This window comes from Physcomitrium patens, chromosome 3, assembly GCF_059467195.1.
Source record: "Physcomitrium patens ecotype Gransden chromosome 3, ASM5946719v1, whole genome shotgun sequence".
Lineage (NCBI taxonomy): Eukaryota > Viridiplantae > Streptophyta > Bryopsida > Funariales > Funariaceae > Physcomitrium > Physcomitrium patens.
The window spans coordinates 23924390-23948684 of NC_143412.1; the positions used below are offsets into that span (position 1 = coordinate 23924390).

General features: G+C 37.3%; 3 protein-coding genes across 3 annotated transcripts; 2 read left to right on the forward strand and 1 right to left on the reverse strand.

Moving 5' to 3' along the window:
* The first annotated feature begins 262 nt into the window (after window positions 1–262).
* Window positions 263–4664, forward strand: LOC112280144 (putative pectinesterase 68). The gene is made up of 6 exons (XM_024515259.3): window positions 263–1377; window positions 1518–1566; window positions 1887–2058; window positions 2250–2456; window positions 2741–2982; window positions 3340–4664. Exons 1-6 carry the CDS (start codon window positions 933–935, stop codon window positions 3491–3493), a joined length of 1269 nt encoding a protein of 422 aa, XP_024371027.1. The 5' UTR covers window positions 263–932; the 3' UTR covers window positions 3494–4664.
* On the reverse strand, window positions 4553–8768 carry LOC112280143 (galactan beta-1,4-galactosyltransferase GALS1). Its single transcript, XM_024515258.3, has 3 exons — window positions 6601–8768; window positions 5586–6493; window positions 4553–5496 (listed from the first exon to the last, which is right to left on the reverse strand). Exons 1-3 carry the CDS (start codon window positions 6919–6921, stop codon window positions 5145–5147), a joined length of 1581 nt encoding a protein of 526 aa, XP_024371026.1. The 5' UTR covers window positions 6922–8768; the 3' UTR covers window positions 4553–5144.
* A 598-nt stretch (window positions 8769–9366) lies between these two features.
* On the forward strand, window positions 9367–14518 carry LOC112280142 (protein RETICULATA-RELATED 5, chloroplastic). The gene is made up of 10 exons (XM_024515257.3): window positions 9367–10550; window positions 10726–10853; window positions 11101–11230; window positions 11378–11587; window positions 11842–12153; window positions 12313–12420; window positions 12679–12906; window positions 13036–13353; window positions 13597–13713; window positions 13844–14518. The coding sequence occupies exons 1-10, from the start codon at window positions 9756–9758 to the stop codon at window positions 14048–14050; spliced, it is 2553 nt and encodes an 850-aa protein (XP_024371025.1). The 5' UTR covers window positions 9367–9755; the 3' UTR covers window positions 14051–14518.
* The last annotated feature ends 9777 nt before the right edge of the window (window positions 14519–24295 follow it).

Here is a 24295-nt window from a genome sequence, read left to right on the forward strand (position 1 = left end):
CTTCACAAGTTGTGTGACCACGTTGCGTATTCAGCAAGCAGGGAAACAACTGAGATCACTCAACTACTTGCGAAACCGACGCGCTTGTAGACCCTAGATGGGAATCTACGTAGAAGTTGGCTAACGTGTGCACCGCATGGGATGCCCCAGCAGAATGTTCGTCGCAATTGAATAGGGCTCGAGTAAGCCAGACTTGGTTAGGTAAATCTAAACAATTCAGTTGCCAGCTGAACGCTTTGATTCGGTGGTGAATTGTGTGCTTAAACTCAAGTCCTTCAAAATCCTTTCCCTAGATGTGCAGGTCAAATTCAAGCATACAGAACTGATACCTGCATCGCTTGATATTCACTCAGTGCATTTACACCTTTCCTCAACATGGTCAGCTGAAGAGAAACCATCACTTTAGGAGCATTTAAAGGCCATTGTTAATGTGTGAACTACGGTCAAGTTTTAGTATCATTACAGCTAATTAACTGCAAATTCCTGTCCTCACGCTAATCTCGCACACTTGTAATGAGGAACTTCCCGTTTCTATCCAGTCTGGTTGACAGAGCCATAGATACTTTATAAATCTGCGCTCTTCACCCGACGATCATCGGTTGTGTTCACCGGGGGTGATTACGGTAGGCTCTGGGTCACATTCAACCAGTGCCACGCTGATTGAATGTGCAGTACAATGTGGTTCCTCAACGTTGAATAGCATCTTGAGTTCTTCTTCTGTTCTTTTTGATACTGGAAGTTTTTAGGTTTCATTGGCGGTGTCCACTTTCGTTTGTTTCATTGTTGACGCAAATTCTTACTGCCGATCGTGGATAGAGATGCAATTGTTTCCAGATGACAGGAAGCCAGAGTCAATTGTGCAGGAGGGATTTTTGTCGATAAGCATATCAGGCAAATTCTTGTAATAATCTGCTTCCTTAGTAGCGCATGCAATGGCAGAACATGTGATACTCATTCCGAATTCAAGATATGTTATTCTCGCAGCAATGGTGGTGCTTCTCAGCAGCATGCCAGATCCATGTCATGGGCAGTCATGGTGGTCATGGGCGTCAAGTCCGCCTTCTCCCTCTGCTTCGACAAATTCATCGACTGCCACTCCGCCTTCGCCCTTATACACCAGTCCAGCACCTCCGCCATCGCCCAGTGCCCCAACCACGCCTGCCACGCCACCGTCTCCCACCTTCAGCGTCCCAAGCACGCCTGCTGCTCCACCTTCACCCACCTTCGGCGTCCCAACAACTCCATCGACTCTACCATCCAGTGCGCCAACAACAAGCTCCACCACGAGTACCACACTCATTGTGATGACAACTTCGTTTTTTTTTGGGCCCGAAACCATCTACACGTCCGTGCAAGACGCGATTGATGCAGTGCCAGGTAAATCGTCTTCTCGTTTTCTCTGCTGTTGTTGGGGAAAATATAGAATTTTTGATCGAGATTTAAGTTTTTTTTCTTTTTTCTTTTTACTTTTTAATGAGGTGTCTGCTGATCATTTGTTGCTCCACCATCTTTCGCAGAAAACAACACTGACTTGTATACCATTGAGATTCTCTCTGGCACGTACACGTGAGTTTGTCTGAACTCTTTGCATGCCCATCACGTGAGCGTTAGTTCGACGTGTGCTACCAAAAATTTCGTAGTTTCAGACTTTTCTACTTCTTCTTCTTCATCATCATCATCATTTACTTTTGGTGGTGGTGATGTGTATAGGGTTCAGTTTTTTTTTTTTGTATCGTCGGTTTGTTTGGTGTGTGACAAGTACTATTTCATCACGTAACCGCGTATATGACTTGTACGTCCAAAATGAAATGATTACCCTAAAATGCTTCACACTTGCAACACCATTTCAATTCTGCATAGGATTTGCTGACTGGTGTGGTTGACAGGGAGAAAGTGTCGATTCCAGCCACAAAGCCATTTATTACACTTCAAGGAGCTGGAAGAAATAATACTATAATCTCATACAACGATACTGCTAATAGCACAGGCTCTACCATGAAGAGTGCCACCTTCACTGTATTCGCTGCCAATTTCACTGCTCGGAACGTCACCTTCCAGGCAAGCTCAAGCTCTTGTGATGCTAAAACGGTGGCAATGTAGGCTACTGGTGGTGTGGGCACATGATTTCTACGATCAATATGTACTATGATTTACAGTATATGCAAACTTGATTGCCTGTAACGATATCCTGTAGGGATCTCAGGAGTTCCGAAATCATGTTTTTGAATCGACTACTCCTAATCGTGCAGAATTCGGCGCCACATGCTGTAGCAGGGGAAACTGGTGCCCAAGCAGTTGCGTTGCGCATTGCAGGAGATATGGCGGCCTTCTATGGCTGCGGCTTCATAAGCTCGCAAGATACCATCTGCGATGAAGAAGGTCGTCACTACTTCCGGGACTGCTACGTTGAGGGGAACATCGACATCATCTGGGGCAATGGACAATCACTGTACGAGGTACCAACAGTGTATCTTTAGAATGTCCTTCAATTTTCATTAAAATTTGTGCTTTACGATGAATTCACAAATCTGAGTGACAAATTGAGCCGCATTTGAAAACAAAGGTATTAACACAACGGATTGGGGCAGAATGTAACTTACTGCCTTTGCAGCCACTGTTAAACATAATGTTCTTTACTTCTAGAGAGACACGAACAGACTAGTGACGGTGATCTATTGCAATCTACTGGAAATATGTTAATTTTCGCATGCTAACAAGTACATGCGGTGTTACTTTTCAGTATACCCAAATCCAGTCCACCGCAAATAATAGCAGTGGGAGCATCACGGCACAGGGTCGCGCTTCAGACAAGGAAACAACAGGCTTTACATTCGTTGGTGGTTCCATTACCGGCACTGGTGATAATATTCTTGGCCGCGCTTATGGCTTGTACTCGCGTGTGTTTTTTATTGACACGTACATGGAAGACATAATCAATCCGGTGGGTTGGAGCGATTGGCCGACGGTAACCGCCTCAAAAGGGTAATAGATTTGTCACTGCTCTATACCCACATCAGTGCTCTTTCTTGATATCGTCCGAGTGAGTTCGCGAGATATTGACGACTCCAAATCATATAAGATGCTTAACTTTTCATGTTCTTCAAGGAAGACAATCGTTGCTAAAACCTCACTTTTCTGTGCCGTTTAGACTTGCTAGATACTGAAATTTGGGTTTGAGTGTCCATAAATTGAATGCGTCTTCTTGACGACACAACCGTCAGGTGAGACAAACTGATATAATCGTTTCCTTCCTCGGCTTTCAATGAAACGTTAAAAACGCACATGGAGTGGGGTACTAAAAGGTGTGTGACGAATTTGTGAATCGATGGGTCTGTGCAGACATGAGCATTACGGTGAATATGGAAACACTGGCCCAGGTGCGAACTTAACTGGTCGGGTTAGCTGGATGGTAAAATTAACCGAAGCTGAGGCTGCCAACTTCTCAAGCTTGAGCTTTATTGATGGATCATTATGGCTCTCTTCGCAGACATGACCCGACGGCACTGACTCATCTTCAACTATTGCCTACTGCTTGATTATCTCCAAATCTTTGTGTACCAAGTGACGTTTACCAATTTAGCCTCCACAGCATGCGACCAAGTTGATTTAGTGAGGAAGACTTGAAATGCTGCTCAATCCACCTACCGCTACCTTGTAAAAATATTCAAATCTAGAGCTATGACCTTGTGTGCTAGATCTTTCAAAAGACACAAAGATAATAGACTTGCATGGGGATGCCGCCTGGCGTGGGAAGGAAACCTTGACGTGATCCACATGGCTCATCCTTCACTGGAACATGCACAAGGGTACATAGCCCCCGAAACTGGCACCGCATTCTGAGTTTTGACACAGTTTAGAGATAGCGGTTGATACCTTCCAAATTGTGGAATCATCCTCGCTAAATGATGATTTGAAGAACATGTAACCGTCTTGAACCACATGGAATGCAATCCTTACGAACTGTGGGATCTACACTCACTGCAAGCATTCCTTACCCAAAGCATTCTGCTCTACTTTGAGTTAAGCAAGCTCAAGTCTGGAGCCGGATTCAATACTGTGAACTTTGAACTGCTTTCCAACACCCACACTTGAAAACTTGCTGTCTAGAATCTGGGTCACTTGTGATTGTGAGTCAGTTTGCTCTCCTGCAATTGTGAGTGTCTAGAATCCAGTGAGCTTGACTCTGCCATCGCAAGGAACTGATAAATAGCTTCATTCCATGTTGTTCATTCAGTACCGAAAGATGGGTGATGCATTTCTATAACCTTGATGTAGACATGATAATATATGATTTAGACAAATACTTAAATTTACTTTCTTTAAAGGTAAATTACACAATATTTTACCACATTTAAAAAAACATAAAAATAATAAGAATCATGATATGAATTATATATAGATACATATCAAATCTTTCTATATATAAAGTAATCTTATATTTTAAATAATGATTATTGTGTATTTAATTTTCAACAACTGTGCTTTCTTTTTACTTGTGAAACAACACATATTTGATAGTTTTTTGCAAGAATATTAGATCAGATTTGTACTATTGTGTTCAATTCATGTTTATGTATACGAAAGCAGAAACACAATCTTTGAGAACCAATTACTAGTCAAGATAATTATTTCAACACGTTCATGAATCCACCGACGCCCATAATTGTATGGTTTCATGTTAGGGTAGTGGCGAGTTTCTTTTGGAGGCCATGAAGGCACCAAGTAGAAGCTAATTAGGATTAGAAGAGCGTGTCACTTCTGTTGATCGTTCTTGCTGCTTTGTGAGTAGAAGGCTCCGATGCTCATCGACTATTGCAACCCTCGCTGCTCTCAAAGCACCGGAGCGTCCATGAGCGGTGGAGTTTGTAGCGGAACACTCGACTCGCGTGTCCTGGAGAAGCGCACACAGGCCTTGATAACATTTCATTCATCGCCTACATTGCGTCGAGACAATCACGTTTTCTCATATGTTCGGAGAGTGTGGACGAGACCTCTGCCTCGGTTGCGGCGATCGCTTTCTTCAGGGTTTTGAGATCGTGCGTAGCTAACTGAGATGATCATGCCTAACGAACTGATAATTCGGACCAATCTGAGAGGAAACGGAGTTTGGAACCGTGTGAGGCTCTTGGAAGGGAGGGCGGAATTTAGAGGATGAAGGGCTGTGGTCCAATGACGTCAAGCTCGAACTCTTTGATGTGGTCCGCGAGGACTGCCAATCCGTCGTCGTAGGCAAACTTGTCGGTTCGGTTGCGCGGATTGACATACACCGAATTACTGTCGATGAACTGCTCGCAAACCTCCTCCCGCTTGTTAATGGTGTTGTGGTAATGGTAGTAATTTAAAGGATCTGCGTATGTTGTTGCGTTGCTGCCGATGAGGTAGCCCGACCGGTGGATCCCCGTCGCCATAGCCTTCAGGCCACGGATAGCGTACTTGCAGTCGTGAGACTCCCGCCACTTGATGCTCTTGAACACGAGCTTCTCAAATGTCCATTTGCTGCACAAGTTTCAATCCGATTACGCGTTTGGCTATACAACCCCTAACACTTGTGTCAAATTAGGAATTGAATGGCGCGAGCAACTCACCTTGCGAAACTACTGTCGTTGCTCGCCGCCCCTTGATCCTGCGCGCACAGGCTCTTCGACATAGGCTTCTGCCAGATGATGATCTGAGATTGATCCTCGAATCTCGCGAGGATGGACGCTAAGGAATTGTCGTTCGGCGGAGCCCAGATGTACTCGTCCACGTCGAAGAAGAAGAGCCAGTGCGCAAGGCGCCGGGCGCGGTGGAAGCAATCGTTCACCACTAAGAATTGATTGTGATAGTATCCGTCGAATTTCTCCTGCTCTCGGATGTTGTCCAATGTGACACGGCCTGCCTTGATCCAGGGCTCAATCACGCGGCGAACTTCCTCATGGATACCACCGGCGTCATAGAGGAAGAAATGTGACCGCGGGCCAAAGAAATGCGCGTGGTATGCTATCCATTCACGGATCTTTTGAGGACTCAGGTTGCCGAACAACGGTGAGCCACAGTAGACGTAGTCATACTTCATTTCTGGAGACTCGTAGTATTCCATGCCAAGAAATTCGTCCGGTGCTTCTGTGAGGGCCACGATGCGCTCGGGATTTCGAGGGAATTGGTCACCATAACTGGCGTAGAGCACAAGCTGGCCGCCTTTTCTGTCGACACCGACATCTTGCGAAAATGTGCAGTTGATGATCACGGCGCTGTAGAGACGGCTATAGACATTGCCAGTGTCAGGTAGCATTTTGAAGGTCGATCCCTTGGAAGGCGCCCAGACGACGGAGTCGGGGCCTGGAATCCAGACGCACTCGTAAGGGGGATCATTGTAAAGCTCCGCGGGGTTCTTCGCCTCGAGCCCAACGATTGTGAAGGATCTTGGACCATCTCTGTAGGCTGACATCTTGATGAAGAGATAGACTGCCACGCCGAACGTGTCGAATTGGCGCACATTTTCCTGGAGCTCATTCTGCACATGAGTGTGATCAATGTGAGAAATTCACAGGATCAGTTGGTGCAAATGCCAAGAGAATTAAGAAATGAAAGGGATCATGTTTCGAGAATTCACGCAAGTACGTTTGTGGTGGATTCGCTGGTTTTGATAAGCCTGTTTTGATCTTGCGACAATGATATCGGATGCACATTATTGAGGCGGTCACTCGTGATGCAATTGCTCCGATCTCCAGGATTCTCGAACTCACGATTAGAGTGGAGCACATGCAGCGCCGCAAGAAGAAAGACGGAATTGATCCCAACCAGGAGGATGAATTTGGCAAGAGACTCAGCGCTCAACGCTGTCCTCACTCCCGCCATTGAAGTATCAAGTACAGTGTCCCCTTTGTCTCCCTTCCATAACTTATCGTTGAGCTCTGACTTTCGAAGCCACTGACGAGCCATATGAATCCACCGAAATGTTCTCTCGAATTCCTAATTTATGAAGCTTTGCTTGCAAGGAGGTACTTCTCCCTTCACGCGTAAGAAATCATCCCCCTCAGCATAGATCATTGAAGCCAGTCTTGCTGGGCAGCACTAACCAAGTTTGCTAATCCCTCACTGCATAATGCCTGAGTTTGTGTCAACTTAGAAGCATGTTGCTCTTCAATCGATCGTCAGCCACAAGTGGGGATTTATGTTTAGTATCCTTGAACTGCAAAGTTAAGCACGGGGAGACCTAAAACAAAACATCATGGCTCAGTACTCGGCTCCAGTTTATAGTTGTTGACATTGCAGAGGATGGCATCATACAGATATCGCACTGTGAATGTGAGTGGGTTGTTCACACTTCAGTCGCCGGTCTCATCTGTGCAGGTATCCTCATGCTTGCGGCATGTGCTTGCTGTTCTCTTGTTATTGAGTGTTATTGAGCATTCGTTTTGACCCTTGCGGTAACCAATTTAACTCATGAGATGATGGTTATAAAACCTGAGTATAATATTGGTGATTGATTTGCCAAGGAATTAACATACTCCAGCTTGCTTACCTAAATGTTTAAATCTCCCCCAGGAGAAGCGAACCTAAGACCTTCTGACCTCTACAAGATCAATACCCTCCTCACCTACGCACCATGACAGAAAAATTCTATACAACGATGCAGAATCCTGGTAGTCATGCTCTTGTGGTGTATTATCCAAGTCCTGCAACAGAAACGTTAGAGCAATTTTGTGGACCACCCAGAATGAATGAACCTCACATCACCCAGACAGCATACATTATGGTAAGCTACTGACAGCAAACATCCGTGGCAGCCTGCTGAGTGATGGAATTGATCGACCATGCACACTCGAACAGGAGCCGCAACCAAATGCTGCATCGAGTTGTGATCGCAGCTCTAGGGCTTATATAATGCACGAGACTTGCTGAGGGGTGTGACACCAGGCTATCAGGAAGCTAGTAGCTTTCAGCATTGAATTCGTGTCTTCACAGCTGCAACAGCTGATTGAATTCACTGAACTTCGGAGACTCGTGCAGCTCATGATGAGTAGCATGCATGGCCCTATAACTCCTGAATTCGGTTGAATGGTGATCCGTTGTTTGCTACTCTGCGTTCGCATTTCTTAACTAGTTGCAGAGGTCGAATATGGCGGTGCTATCCACGAATGCTAACACCACTGCACAATGAGCCCTCTTCATATAGTCTTGTACTCTTGTTGACACTGACTATGATATTAAAGGTTACATTTTATATCGTCCTTTAGATTCTTTGAGAGGGTGTTGTGTAACACTTCATGGATTCAAGTGTCGACAAAGACTTCCTCTGTGTTCAGATCTGCCATGTAACTCGTTATGTAGCGGTTCCCAGCCCTTCGCATCTTTCGGAGTGTGCCGAAAAGGACATTCCAGACAATGTTAGAGCAAAGGCTACTTCTCCATGAGACGGATCCCGCATACGGATCCTTCAGATGGCTGAAAACCAAACTGGAATTCAAAGCGGTGGAGTGACAACATGAGTTTATCTTGCATTCAATCACAACACAAATTTGCTTCAAATTGCTGCAGGGTGCACTACAAACTTTGAAAAGATGTATGTTCACTTGGGGTAATTATCCATCTGAAAGCTGAGACAAAAGAGATCGCACCTACATGTCATTACTTTCCAGGCTGACATGGCTGACTTCGACAGTGGACTTTGTCCACGAAAAAGATTATCCAAATGGTAGCACGCCAGTAAAATCTGGATCTTTTGCGTGCACATTTCATTTCTGCAGCCAATCAAGTTCGCTAGATTGTGGCTCAATGTGATGAGCATCGTTTACATCGTAATCCAAATACAACCACGTCCATGACGATGCTAACAAGATTCTGAAGAATGCAACTGGCTGAAGTGACGAGCACATAATCTAAAAAGTTGCAAAAAACTTCAATCCAAATCAGGTATTACATTCTTAAGCAATTGACCAGATGGCCTTGGGTTAAAAATCACAGATAGGAATCGACGTTGAATATCTGTTGTGTAGTTGTAAATTTAACGGAAAAATTGATTCAAGCATTCTTAACTGGTATCACCTCCAATTTTATTAATTTGAGAGTGCAACAGTTTGTCATGTTGCGGAGGAGCATAACGATGTAGTCGACGTCAATTGAATCTTACTTGTAATAAGAACATCATCTATAAATAGACGTACTTGTGTTACGTGGCCACGGACTCAAGTCAAGCTATCCTCTGTCAGAAACCGAAACACACTACTGTCAACAATTTCTTATAAACCGTCACTTTAAAGAGAGTAAACTAAAGCATGAAGGCGAGGCAGCATTCACACTGTCTCGGTCTGTTGCGTCGAAGACGTGAGCATTTTGCCAGCACGAGCGTAGCCTCTTCAGGTGGCCGAGGAAAAGCAACAGGATGGATATGAATGAGGAGATGGATATGCTAGAGTGTGCAGGAAAGAGAGGTCAGGGACTCCCCACCTCCACAGGGTCTCTCATCCCCTTGCAGACACTCACTTGCAGCTTGCGTGATTGATAATCCTCAGCTTGGTTCAATATGGAGCAGCAGGAGAGAGATTTGCTGACCTGATACAGAGAGGACTGATGCTCAGTGGAGTGCCGGTTTCTCGAGGTTGGATTTTTTTCTGTGTTGTGGGTGTTGCTTCTATTGACCTCTTTCTGAAAAAAGTTCCGTGTTTAGGGGATTTTGGCTGCCGATGTGGAGCTTGATATTTTAGCGTAGGAGCCAAAGACTCGAGAGTTGTTTTGTTTCAGTCGGTGTGCGAGTATTGGAGAAGCTTGTCGCCATGGCTGCGATAATTGTGACTCCGAATCCTAGCCTTAATTCTTCTGGTATAGTCTCGGCTCAGAAATTTGTGAGGTTTTCTGGTGGCGCTTCTAGGATAAAGTGCTCAGTGCAGGTTTTGAATGCTACCCGCCATAATCGTAGATTACAGGCTGCACTCTTCGCACGCAAGAAGCGTGGGATTCACCCCGAGTTGCAACACCCGGGATCAGTTAGGTTTATCGTAACAAAGCATTTGTTAATTGCGAGCAAAGCAAAGACTCCAAGAAGGCATGTATCGTCTGTAATCGTTGCGAATTCCTCCGGACACGAAAACGCCTCGGATGCGGATACGAATTTGGGGTCGGGTATCGGAGTAGGCGCGCACCAATTTGGGTTGGAAAAAGATATAATCGTCGGAGAACACCAAAATGATATAGTCAAGAGCGTTATTAGAAATGAATATTCGGAATACTCAAATGTGCATTTGGGGCGGAGAATGTTGCTTGGATCCGTATTGGCGGCAGTAGCTTTGAGTAGTTTGAACAAACCAGGATTGTCTCTCGCTGAAACGAAGAGCGGTGGAAGTGACAAAGGAAGTTTTAAAAATGGAGCGTCAGGCGCAGAGAATGAAAAAACTGAGAATGCGGGACCACAGATTGGGGATAGGTGGATTGGATCCAGGGTTTACGATGCGACAGTATTAGGCGAGCCTGTTGCTGTGGGAGGCGAGAGAAATAGGGTGTGGCAGAAATTGCTGCAGGCACGAGTTGTTTACCTCGGCGAAGCAGAGCGAGTGCCAGACCCTGATGACAAGGTTGCAAACAATATCAAGCCAGAGTGGTGATTGCAATTTGTATGGGTTTAGCGAATGTCCGAGCATGAACATAGTCCTCTTCTACAATCTCACATTTATGATAGGCTCGGGGATTATCGAATATCGTGTGCACATACTTATTAAGTGTGTTAAAGTGGGTTTATTTGGATGATAGATTTTGGAGCTGGGGATTGTGCGAAAGCTCCGTGATGCTTGTTTTGAGCAGGCGCGTCCCATGTCTCTGGCTCTCGATGCTTTTCCAGCTTCTCTTCAAAAGTCCCTGGATGCATACATGAGTAATAGGTTCGTCTTGCGCTGTTCAACACTATTTCTTTTCAAGCGCGGAACTATATTAGTTTTGGCCTAGCCCTTGTGATCCTTACCGAAGAATTTATATTATTTGCACATGCATTTCATTCTATTGAGGGGGTGCATGTGGCATAGGACAGCTCGCTGCTCAATTTACTTGTATCCGATTATGTCAGTAGTATGTTCTTGTGATGATCAATTCATGGCAGGCTCCTGAATTTCTCCTTGTTCAATATGATAGATTATCCGACGCTGAGCTTAAGTCTTTAGTCGAGTTTTGGCCGACTGGAAGATGGGAAGAATTCTCGCCGCTGTTGCAGTATTGCCGAGCAGCTGGGGTTCGACTTATGGCTTGTGGAACTCCCCCAGAGGTGGTTGTCTATTCTTGATCTAAGATTGAACACACTTATTGCCTAATAGCCAAAATTTTGACTCAACTCATACTTTGCCTGTCCACCGCAAGCATGGCGATCTGTCCTCTTTAAGTGAGCTGAGTCTAGGTTTGTTCTATGATACAGGTTTTGCGCACAATTCAAGCCAACGGAATTCAGGGTCTCAGTGAAGCAGACAGAAAGAAGTATGTTCCACCGGTTGGAGGAGGATTTGGAGGTGGTACTATTTCGCTCATCGACCAAATAGCTTTTGGTAATATTACTTCAAGTCCTTATGGCCCTGGCTCTTATCAGTATTCTCAAGCTCGCGTTGTTGCTGATCATTTGATGACTCAGGTACTCATTCCTTACTGCATCTGGTTTCATGCGTTGTCGACACTGATGATTAATTGAAATTAATTCCACACGCTTTTTTTCACAAGCATGTCGCTTTCAAGATATTTTATCAGTTTCATTAAACATGAGATTTTCATCTTTCATAATTCAACCTATCCTATATAACCAAGTCTTTTAGAATGCGATGAAATGCGAATTTAATTGGATGGGCGTTACATGCATTGGACACTGATATCTTATCTGTTTCTGCACAGGTTGTTGAGAAGGGAATGTTGGACGGAGGTTCTGTTGGGCTGCTAATAGTAATCACTGGAGCATCTCATGTAGCGTATGGTTCGAAAGGCTTGGGGCTACCTGCTAGGGTGCAAAAGAAGCTGTACAAGAAAACCCAAGCAGTAGTGCTGCTGAATCCCGAGCGGCAGCGGATACGGAAGGAAGGCAACATTCCGGAGGCGGATTTCTTGTGGTACTCTTCAGCCCGAGCATGTAACCGGAATTGTTTTGACCGAGCTGAGATTGCTCGTGTCATGGATGCTGCAGGCAGACGTCGTGATGCGTTACCTCAGGTTAGTATGTTCTGTTTTTCAGGGAAAAGAACAGAGAATTAGGAGCACTGATACTAATCAGACATTTTTAGTCGAAAGTGGTTATTGGTCTGCATTGTTCTGCCTTAAAATTATTAATCGTACAAGTCTGATGGCATGTTGTCGCATGTGGACGAGCAGGACATTCAAGCTGGGCTTGAGCGAGGATTGGTGGATCCAGAAGTACTGAAGAGCTTTTTTGAATTAGACCAGCATCCAATCATGGCGGAACTAACTCGTCGCTTCCAGGTTACCTTCTGCTGTTACGCTTCATGCTTGAAACATTTCAAAAAATCACGTGTTCTGCCTAGGCGTGATTTGTCTTTCTATTCTCGCTAGTAAAATCATATTATTATTTGGGCTCTATGTATGATTCGACCATTACAGGTGAGTAGATTCTCTGCTTGCCATATCTATTCCTTGAGAATTCTCAAAATCATAATGTTGCAATTTATCATCTGGTCTGATCGATAATGCCAAACTTAACTAAATGAGTGTCGATTGCAGGGTTTGAGGGAGAGATGGCTTGCAGACCCCCGGTTTCTGCAAAGGCTTGCAATTGAAGAATCGATATCTATTACAACCACTTTATTAGCACAGTACGAACGCCGAGGTACCCGCTTTTGGAGTGAGATTGAATATGTTATCACGGATTCTGTCCGTGGAGCAGTTGTTGATTTTTTCACCGTCTGGCTTCCGGCGCCCACGCTCTCCTTCCGATCTTTGGATGCTCAGGTCAGATAGTCCTGTAATGCAAATGTTTTGCTTGTAGCTACTTCGGAATCAATGACGTTACGCGAGAGGTGATTCGCTGATTTAGTCTGGTTGTTATTCGTTAGTTACTGATATTCGCATCCTCTCCAGGTCTCCGGAGGAATTTTTGAAGGGTTGACTGGTTTGCTTGGCACTGTGCCGGATAATGCGTTCCAAAGAGCAAGGTTGGGAGAAAATTATGATTTGAAGGCAAGAGCACTTGCTGTTCTGCTTGGTGGCTTAAAACTTTTTGGTGTTGGTTTTGTATCAAGTATTGGCACACTCTCGGTTTCTAATGGGGTCTGGGCTATCCGGAAATCTCTCAACCGAGATTTTCCTCAAAAATCCGTAACTAAGCGCTCCCCAATGTTCAAGACAGCATTTGTTTATGGAAGCTTTCTGGGTCTCTCCGCTAATTTGCGTTATCAGGTACGTCGACATCCTTACTACTTTAGACTTGTAAAAATTAAGATAGTTACTATCGGTATCCACAGTCGTGTCAGTTGCTCCAACTGTCGTGTGTGTAGATTTCAGGTTTGCACAAACTGGTGTTCTCAAGAACTACGTTGTCAGCGATTTCACAATGTGCTAAATAAAGTTATATGAGGATTGATCTTTACTGCTTCTTATAAGATTGTTTCGCAAGAATCTGAGTCTTGTGGATTGACGCAGGCAATTGCAGGAATTATTGAGCACTGGATTGCAGACTACTTCTTGGCTTCTCAGCCACTAGCTGGAAGCGTGCTATCATTTACTGCACGTATTATAAATTCTTACTGGGGAACTGGGGTAAAGCACTAACGCCCTTAAGTTTCAATCTTCATTTAATCATTCGATTCATAACAAGCACAGACCTTGCATCATTTGATAGCTGAGCTGACTCAAGTTTTACTTGATGTAATGAATTTTTATGATGCAGCAATGGGTCGACCTTGCTCGTTTAACCGGTCTTCAGTCCAGTGAAGACGAGGGTTCCTCCCCGTCTCCAATTCTTGAAGGACAGGAAACGAAGTTTGAGGATTCACCTGAAACCAATAAAACATTAACCTTGGAGCAGCCTTCATCAGTAGAGAGCCTGGATGAAGCAGAAGTGAAATCAGAAGCTGAACCTACAAGTGCACCGTGAAGTTACCCGCCTACCAAGGCACTTATTTAATTCTTCGGGATACGTTAGAATTCCTCACATTCTTGACACAAGTGAGTAGCTTTTCCTGTGACTTCTTTGGTTCAGATAAATCATTGATGCTGTTCGATTGAGATCGTTTGACTAGACGCGTTTAGTCCTTGGGTAAGAATGTGGTGGAATGAGATGTATTTTAGCACACAGCTGCGTATCGAGTGGCTGCAACGTGATTCATGGAAATTTCACCTAGGTTGGTGTGTGGATGACACGATATTCCAGTAAATTTGTGGGCCTGTTGGTATTGATTTAGAACCATGTGACCGCTAAGAATTTTTAGCCTCTCCAAAATTTTACTCCATGCTAGTAAAAGCATACGGAGTGCCAAATCATTCATCAAGAAGGTCCAAGGTTGACCAGCTTGAAATTGTACTTTATTCATATAAAGAAAATATGCTAGCCTCTTGGGTTCAATTCTCTGACTCTTTTGTAGTGGCAAACTATGTGATCAGATAGGGATGCTTCTGCATTTCCAATCCTGCTTTTTCTAGACCATGTGCCACCGACATGGACTGCTTATACTACGCCCTTTAGATGGGAGTTTCATTTTATTCAATTAGTTTATATTTTTTTTTTGCTGTGTTTTTTTATCTCCATTGGAAGGCCGTTTTGATGATATTTCCAATCTTGTTTGGTTTACATTGCCAGTTGTCTCAGTACCATACCTTACCCCTCAACAATAGTTTGCAAATTAATTAAGATTATTGTTTTTATACAACACTAAATTCCAAAAGACAATATCAACTTTCTTTTAGAATCATCAATCTACAATAGAAAAACATAATAAGAAATGAAATTATATATATATGTATATATATAAATATAAATATATATATATATATATAAATATAAATATATATATATATATATATATAAAAATATATATTAGAATATTCTATTTAAGAAAAGATAGATTTACTCAGATCAAGTAATAAGGAAAGAAATTTATTATAAGAGAGCTATAAATAATTATATTTTTATTTTTGAATTATCACAATAATAATAAAAATTATTATTTAATTATGTTTCTTTTTTCTATTTCATTTGTATGTAGATAGTTCTAAGTCCTAGATCATAGAATGACTTAAGAAGAGAAAGGATTCATGAAGACCTTTAGAATTTCAACTTTAGATTGAAGAAGCTTTAAAACAAGGGCCATGGAGTTCAGAAGTAAGTGGACAACTACAAGTCAAGGATCATCAAGTACAAGCTAAAGATCTTTTCCAAGCAAACTACATCAATGGACTACTTCAACCTTAATAAAGGTTTATTTGACAATAGTTGGATGTTACAAGACATGTAAAGATATAAAGAAGAAGAGATTAAAGAACCAAGAGGACTAAGATAAGTTTAGAATTTATTTATTCATGAAGAAACAAACGACCTTCATCTCAACTTCAACATTAATCTCAATCTTGATCTCAACCTTTATATTGTATCATGGACATATATTTATTATAATTATTATATAAATAGATAGAATTAGATAAAAATAGATTAATTTCATAATATCTTCTAGAAAAGCTTCTTAGAAGCTTCAAAGATGCTACTTTGACTTTATATGGATTTGTAATTGATTGATAGGTTAGAAACTTAGTCAACAACTTAACCACGTGCCACATGTCTTGGTAGCTTAAAGAATAAGCTAACTATGTGGCACCCATATAAAAAACTTGCCTTGCAAGTTGAGATATGTGTTGTGCAAAGTCAACACCTTTTGGAGGTCCTACAAAACATTGTCTCATAACTCTTATATAGATAGTACATATAGAAGCAAGAATAAAGCCTTCTTTCTTGTCAATTCTTTTCTTGCTTCTAGTCTAGCTTTAAAAAGTCTCTAGTTTTCTTATCTTTTTACAATAACTATTCTAATTTCTTTTTAATATAAATATTTTTTTATTTATATTTTATCATACTTCTTTCAAAAAGTCTCACTTATTTATTTGTTTTCACCAAGTTCTTATCCTTGAGAGTTTGATAAGAGTATACATATAATATCAAAGCTTTGACTTTTTTTGATTATGAATAGATTATTCTTTTCTCTTAATAAGACATAAGCATATTAGAAGTTGCAAATTACTTTCTTCTAAATTGATATTATTTTTAGTATTTTCTTTGTTTTCAAGTTATTTCCTTTATTTGTCTTAAGTAATATTAGATTTTTTTTCTTAAATGTTATTATAGTAGACCTTGTCAAAATGAAGAATGCAATGGCACAAATATAAGAACAATTGAAGGAGTTAATGCTTGCAATGTATTAACTCTATTTATCACCATAAAGAAAAATAAGAATGATAGAAAGTGGAGATATAAAAAATGATTGGAGTTGTTTCAATATTTGCACCAAATCATATCCCTTTTTTCCATGATAGAATACCATTCAAGTATTAGAGAACTAAAAATTACCTTACTTAAGAAGTTTGATGGTATAAAATCAAAGTTTTGAGGATTTATTAATCAAGTATAAGTAGCAATTGAACTTCAACTCCAAAGCTATCTAATTCTAGGATCACAAGTTAGGTTTATTAAAACACTACTTTTTGATTCTACGTTATCATGATTTTCATCTTTTTTTTGAATGACATGATTTAATATTGGATAATTTGGAAGCTTTCTTAAGAGATTTTTGATCTATATATAAAGAATATGATACAATTCATATTATAATAAATAATATCTATATTTTATAATAAAGAAAATAATCTGTAATATTATATATTTTATAATTTAGACAACTTGCAATTGATATCAAGTGGGAGGATGCTGTACTTATTAGCAAATTTTTTTATGAATTATAATATGAAGTTAAAGAATTCAAGATATATTTGAAAAGAAGAATGTAGATACTCTTCCGAAACATCATCTTTATGATTACTTAATTGACCTTCAAGAAAGAACTTAGCCCTCATTTGGACCAATCTACAATTTATCACAAAATGAATTGGCTAAACTCAAAGAAGATATTGAAGAAAAACTTTCCAAGAAATTCATACATCATTCCAAATCTCTAATAGGAGCTCTAATTTTATTTATGAAGAAAAAATACGGATCATTGCAGATGTATATTGATTATCAAAGAGTCAATAATATCACCATCAAGAATAGGTACCTGCTACCTTTGATATTTGGACTTCTTAATTAATTGAATCAAGTTAAGATCAATACAAAAATTGATCTACAAGAGGCATACAATCTAATATACATCAAATAAAAAGATGAATAAAAGACTATATTTCAAATCAAGTAAAAATATTTTGAAAATAATATAATGCCTTTTAAATTTATAAATACACTAGCAGCTTTTCAACATCTAATGAATGATGTCTTTTGAGAATTTTTGGATGATTTATTGTCTATTATTTAGATGACATATAAATCTATTCGAAAAACATAAAAAAATATGAACTTCATGTTTGTCATGTATTAAAAAAATTAAAAGATGTAAGATTGTATGCCAAGATAAAAAAAAAAAGTATATATTTCATATTATTCAAGTTGACTTCTTAAGATATATCATTTCAAATGATAACGTTATGATGGATTCTAAAAAAATTCAAACTATTATGAATTAGAAGATTTTAAAAATGGTAAGAGATGTCTAATTTTTTTTAGAGTTTGCCAAATATTAACAAATCTTTATCAATGACTTCTTTTAAATTGTAATCTCACTTACACATTTAACTTCTAAAGACAAACTTCAATTGAATTAAGAAGCATAATGAGCAGTTGAAGCTTTGAAGACAACCTATATTTTTGTACCAATTTTGTATTGTATTGACTTTTCTAACCCATTTTTTATCAAAATGGATGCATCACACTTTACTTTTGATGTTTTATTGTCATAAATAAGAACAAATAATAAACTTCACCTAATAGCTTTTTATTCTAAAAAATTTTCAATAGCCAAGATCAACTACAAGATCTATGATAAAGAATTTCTTGTAATTATAGATTCATTTTAAGAATGGCGCCATTAAATTTAATATAATCCTAATTAAATCTTAATCAAATCTTAGGTCAAATCCTAATTAAAATCCTAATTGAATCTTAACCAAATCTTAGATCAAATCCTAATGAAATCCTAATGAAATCCTAAATATTAAAAAAATTCTAAACAAGTTCTAAACCAAATCCTAATCAAATCCTAATTGTAATCAAACTCTCGAACAAATCTTAAACCAAATCCTAATCAAATCTTAGATCTTAAATAAACTCTTAATAAATCCTTTAGCAAAATACAACCTCAATAACTAATGATCGAATTATTGATAAAATTCAAAATTTGCACACTTCTTAATGTCTTAATTAGAAAAAAATATAAGAAAGATGAAATCAATTACATTTACCAATTGAGAGAAATACAAGATAATCCAATTAGATGTTGGTCGGCTTTCTATTCCAACTTAAATACTAAACTTCCAATTTCAATATTTTCTTCTTGAAATATTGAATTGCTCTCAAATTTCACTTAAATGTTGAAAATCAAGTCTAGTATTCATATAAAAAAATTTCACTTCAATCTAATTAATAGATTGCTAAAGATCTTAAAAATACTTGTTGATCACCAAATTCCAATTTTTGAGACCTCAATCCACAAAAATCTTCATATACTTCAATCTAATAAATTTTTTGATCTTAAAATTTGCATACACATTTAAAACTACTATACCAACATATTTTTCAAATTTCACTTATATATACACCACAAAACTCAAGAAACCTTCAAATTTTTAAATATATTTTTATTTTTTAAATCCTCATTGTACCAAGAATATTATTAATTTTAAAAATCCCTCAAAATCTTAATATTAACTCAAATGACATAAAACTAATTCTTAAAAATATCTTTTCAATTTTTTTCTTAAATCTTACTCTTTGATTTACCAAAGAATCCTAAAATCACCATAGCTATGCGGTTTTATGTCTTAAGATTTCATTTCCACCTAGGTAAAAAACTAGTCCTCTCCGGATATCAATTCTTGGCTTCTTAAGGTAAATTTTATTAAAATCTATTTTTAATTTATTCTTGTATATATCTATATTATTTAATTTTCTAATCTACTTTGTTTTACTTTATTTATGGTCCTACAAAGTAAGCCTATTTTACAAAAAGGTAATATTAGTACTTTTTAGTTTTATTATCTTTTTTATCATTATCTATATTTTTAAGATAATTTGCTATAATATTTTTAAAAAAAATCTTCTATAATATAATTTTTTCTTTTCTCTTTTATTCGTTAATTATATTACATTATAACAACAAATCATAAGAATCTTCAATATTTTATGTCAATACGTATTATGAATTCTCACCAAGTCTACTAAAGCATGTCCTTATTAAGATTTGAATTCAAGATCACTTATTGACCAAACAAACAATAAGGTTTGTCAAATGCACTTTTTAGACAATTTTTTCTTTCAAAAGAAAAAAAATGATGCTTTTGACCAACAACAAATAATTTTTTTTAAGCCATAGTTTCTTCATCTTAAAGCAATGAAATCAATATTAATTGTTGATTTAATTTTTATTAAGTAAGTTTAGTTAGGTATGTCTTTTGGTCCTTATATTTGTAATATTAAAAGAAATCCTTCGAAATCTCATAATATTTCAAAGTTTGAATTTAAAAATAATCTATTATATTTTGAGGGATATTTATATGATCCAAAAGATGAAGCTCATTTTTCAAGCTTATCACGACTTTTCAACAGTAGGACATTTTGGATATAACAAGACTTTGGAATTAATATCTAGTGATTTTTGGTGGCTCTAAATGTAGAAGGCGGTTTAAAGATTTTGTGTAAACTTGTGATGTTTGCTCAAGCTCAAAAACCCCTCATCATCAACCTTACAAACTTCTTCAACCATTATCTATTCTAAAACAACCATGGTCTTATATTTCTATAGATTTTATTATAGATCTTTTAATCTCACATTCTTATAACTTTATATTTGTAATATTAGATTGTTTCACTAAGATGACATATTTTGTATCATTTATAAAATCTATCATATATAAAGAAATAGCTAAGCTTTTCTTTAACAACATTTATTAGTAATATAGATTTCTTAAGGATATTATATTAAATAGAAGAACTCAATTTATATTAAGATTTTGAAGAATAATTTTTAAGATTTTAAAGATAGACATAAAACTATCTTTGACTTTTTATCTCTAAATTGATAGAAAAATAAAGCATGTAAATCAAATTTTTGAATAATATTTAAAGTATACCATCAATTATCAATAAAATAATTAGACAATTCTTTTTTCATTGGCAGAGTTTGCTTATAATAACATGATACATTCTTCTACGTAAATTTTTTTTTTTTTTTACTAATTATGATTACCATCTATAATTTTATATTTTTGACTTTTTTAAAGTTGATAATCTTGTAGCGGAAGATTTGAAAAACTATTTATTTGAGTTACATATAACAATGAAGGCATAAGTGAAAGAAACTCAAGAATAACAAAAGATCAATTCAGATGCCTATCACAAAGAACAACCTTATTTCTATATTCATGATAAAGTATGGTTACTTTGTAATAATATTAATTTTTTTTTTTTTAAGACAAGTTGGATTATTGTAGATTTGGACCATTTTGTATATGCAAATAAGTAAATCTAGTTGCTTATCAATTACATCTATTGGAATCTATGAAAATCCATCTCATATTTCAATATCTTTTTTGGAGCCATATAAGACACTAAATATTCCAAAAAAAAAAAACAAATACCACCGCCTCTTGTAGAAGTAGATGATAATCAAGAATTCAAGGTAAAAGAAGTTTTAGATTCAAAGTAACATTGATTTTGATTGAAATATCTTATTCATTGTTTCTTGTAAACAAAGATTGTTACACACAATACATTGAGTGCTACCAATAAATCATAAAGTATATAATTAAAAATAAATACAAATGCACATCCAACACACTCTAAAAGAAAGATTAAAAATCTATACCGAACTAAATCAAGCAATCTCTCATACTACAAAGAGAGAATCTAAGAGTGCAAGTGCAAAAATAAGAGAAATCCTAAAGCTTTACTAAAATGGCTAGAACACCATAGCCAAGTAAATCCTTATAACAAGTTCTCCCACTCTCAAAATCACTCAGAAGACTCAATTTGACAAGAATTTCAAGTCAAGGGTTTTTCTCCACTTAAGTACTCAAATTCTAATTGACATGAATAAATCAACTAATAAAAAAACTATCAATGGATAAAAAACCACTAATTAAACTAAACTACATATATCCAATGAGATTTGGCACCCAATGCTATATCAGATGAAAATTGTCATGTAAACAAAGATTCTTACACACAACTCATCGAGTACCACTAATCAATCATAAAGTATGTAATTCAAAACAAATACAAATGCACATCCAATATACTCTCAAGTATCTCCCCCCTCCTCCTCACTTAGTTGATTAGGAGCCCCTGCATTCAACTAGGACTATAAATACACATCGTTGAAGATGAATGCCACCATGATGTAAATGCCAAACTATACTCCTCCAAACTTAATATTGTAACAACTACATTATCAAAGTATGTGACACACATAATAGGAGAAATCTTCAATCCTTATTAAAAGATGAAGCATAGCAAGAAGACTTCTTACAATGAAGACAAATTTAATCTCTTGATGGAAGAGTCAAAAGAAGTGGTATCAAATATGCCATATGCCACCCACATTAGCATTGATCACATAAAAGCATGGTAGCAGTCCCTTTCTTTTCACCACATACAAAATAAGAAAGACCAATTGTCATAATTGTCAATTCAAGATGTATAGAATTATTAATAGGAAAATAACAATGAATATAATTCTTTGAATACTCTTGATATTCTTATCTATCTTAACCTTCTAACAATAAAATATTTCTAGGCACTACATTCTTTATATGATATTCAAGTATTGGAGGTACCTCACATTACAAATATACATAATCTCTTTTAGAGAATCTTTGCAACTAAGATCAATAAGCTCCACTATGCATGTAAGTATATTGCAAAGTATCACAATGTTGAGATATAGATTAGTTCTCTATAGCCATAGGCATGGCTTATTTAAAGAACTCTGCTTATTCATGTAGACATTGAGCCTAAACATCAAGATCATCTAGGTCTACAACTAGAATTAGCTTCTCATATATTGAATTAGGTAGAATTGGCTCCTATCCATATAACAATTGATAAAGATTACAAGATGCCAAAGATGCTTGATTATTGAAGCAATAACTCATTGTAATCCATAGTAACATTAAATCTCAATCGCAATAATTGCCATGAAGCAATCCATACTTCTATAATCCATATTTGATAGTCTAAATAATTCGTTCAACTAGGCCATCTGCTTCAAGATAATTTCAAGATGTGGTATAATGATCTATCAAAGCTTTATAATATAAAGCTTTAAAACTTCGAAAAAACTTATTTCTTTGATCTATTAAGACTTTAGCAAGTACTTCAAAATATGCCAATATTCAATCAAGAAAAGCCATAGCTGCCAATTCTAAAGAGTTTTGTGATAAAGCCACAAGTTCAATCCACTTATTAAAATGTTCTACTATTATCAACATGTATTTAGCTCTATATGAAGTAACAATAAGTGGTCTAGCAAAGTCCAAAGATCAATGATAATCCAAATCCATAATACGTAACAGCTTCAACTCAGGTGATAAAATGTTAAAGCTTGATCTAACTCAATCACACATTTTACACTGACAAAACATATGTAGCAATATTAATTATGCAATATAGAATGTATCCTACATATTCCAAAATATCCAAATTCTTGATGTACTTGATGTATTAAAGAAGTTCTTTGATTTTTCCTTGAGACTATATATCTAGTTCCATCAAGCTACACACAAAATATTAACTTATACTTCCAATAAAATCTTATTATTTGGTGATTAATCCTATCTCTTTTTATATTAGAGATAGCTGAAAGAAATGTTCTGTATTGAAGCTTGTGTAAGATTGCAAGATCTTATCACACATCATTAATTACTTGATTCTTGTCTAATTCTTCATTTGAATTGTTATCAAGAATCATGGTTGTAGAATCTGACATTAAAATCAAGTATGTGGTTGCATGCCAACTAAGAACTACTTCTCCATTACAATTTCGATATCATCGAGTTTTGATTAAGTTTTCTTTTGAAGGACATGGATTATGAAAATATCCATCGACATTCAAATTGGTAATGCCTACTATCATGGACATACACATATAAGCCAATAATTACCTGTATAAATAGATAGAAGTAGATAGAAGTAGGTAAAAGTAAATTAATTCTATAATATCTTCTAAAGAAGCTTCCGAAAAGCTTTATAGACGTTGCTTTGATTTTATAAGTGTCTATTGTTGACTTTTAGCTTAAAAACTTGGTCAACAAATTAACCTTGTATAATACATGTTGATAGCTTGAAAAACAAGCTAACTATGTGGTCCATACATAGAAAACTTGTCTTATAAGCTAAGGCATGTGTCTTGCAAAGTCAACACATATTAGAGGTCCTATAGAATATTGCCACATAGCTCTTAGTTAGATAGTATATATAGAAGCAAGAGTGAAGCCCTCTTCATTCTTGTCAATTCTTTTCTTACTTCTAGTCTAGTTTTAAAAGCCTCAAGTTTTCTCGTCTTTTGGCAATAAGCCATTTCAATTTCTTTTTAATATATGTACTTCTTTATTTCTATTTTGTCACTTTTTCTTTAACATGGATTTCATTGGTTTATATGTCATATTCCAATTCATGTCCTTGATAGATTGACAAGAGTACACTTACAATATCAGAGCTTTAACTTTTCTTGATTAAGAGTGGATTATTCTTTTCTCTTAATAAGACATAAGCATATTAGAAGTTGCGGATTACCCTCTTCTAAATTGGTATTGTTCTTAGTATTTTCTTTATCTTCAAGTCCTTTCTTCTACTTGGCTTGAGTGATATTAGATATTTTTTTGAGTGTTATTATGGCAGAGCTTGTTGAAATAAAGATTGCAATGGCACAAATACAAGAATAATTGAAGGAGTTGATGCTTGCGATACATCAACTTAGCTTACTTCTACAAGACTTGATAAAATGGCAGAAAGTGAGGATATTCACATGATTAGAGGTGCCTCAATATCTATACCAAATCATGTCCCTCTACCCATGGTGGAACATCCTTC

Excerpts from the sequence above, each read along its gene's own strand:
- LOC112280144 (XM_024515259.3), top strand. The coding sequence starts at position 933 with ATGGCAGAACATGTGATACTCATTCCGAATTCAAGATATGTTATTCTC. Across the intron at positions 2,457-2,740 it reads ATGGACAATCACTGTACGAG|TATACCCAAATCCAGTCCAC; the intron begins GTACCAACAGTG and ends GTTACTTTTCAG. Across the intron at positions 2,983-3,339 it reads ACGGTAACCGCCTCAAAAGG|ACATGAGCATTACGGTGAAT; the intron begins GTAATAGATTTG and ends GGGTCTGTGCAG.
- LOC112280143 (XM_024515258.3), bottom strand. The coding sequence starts at position 6,921 with ATGGCTCGTCAGTGGCTTCGAAAGTCAGAGCTCAACGATAAGTTATGG. Across the intron at positions 6,494-6,600 it reads CCAGCGAATCCACCACAAAC|AATGAGCTCCAGGAAAATGT; the intron begins GTACTTGCGTGA and ends ACTCATGTGCAG. Across the intron at positions 5,497-5,585 it reads AACGACAGTAGTTTCGCAAG|CAAATGGACATTTGAGAAGC; the intron begins GTGAGTTGCTCG and ends AAACTTGTGCAG.
- LOC112280142 (XM_024515257.3), top strand. The coding sequence starts at position 9,756 with ATGGCTGCGATAATTGTGACTCCGAATCCTAGCCTTAATTCTTCTGGT. Across the intron at positions 10,551-10,725 it reads TGCCAGACCCTGATGACAAG|ATTTTGGAGCTGGGGATTGT; the intron begins GTTGCAAACAAT and ends TTTGGATGATAG. Across the intron at positions 11,231-11,377 it reads CTTGTGGAACTCCCCCAGAG|GTTTTGCGCACAATTCAAGC; the intron begins GTGGTTGTCTAT and ends TCTATGATACAG.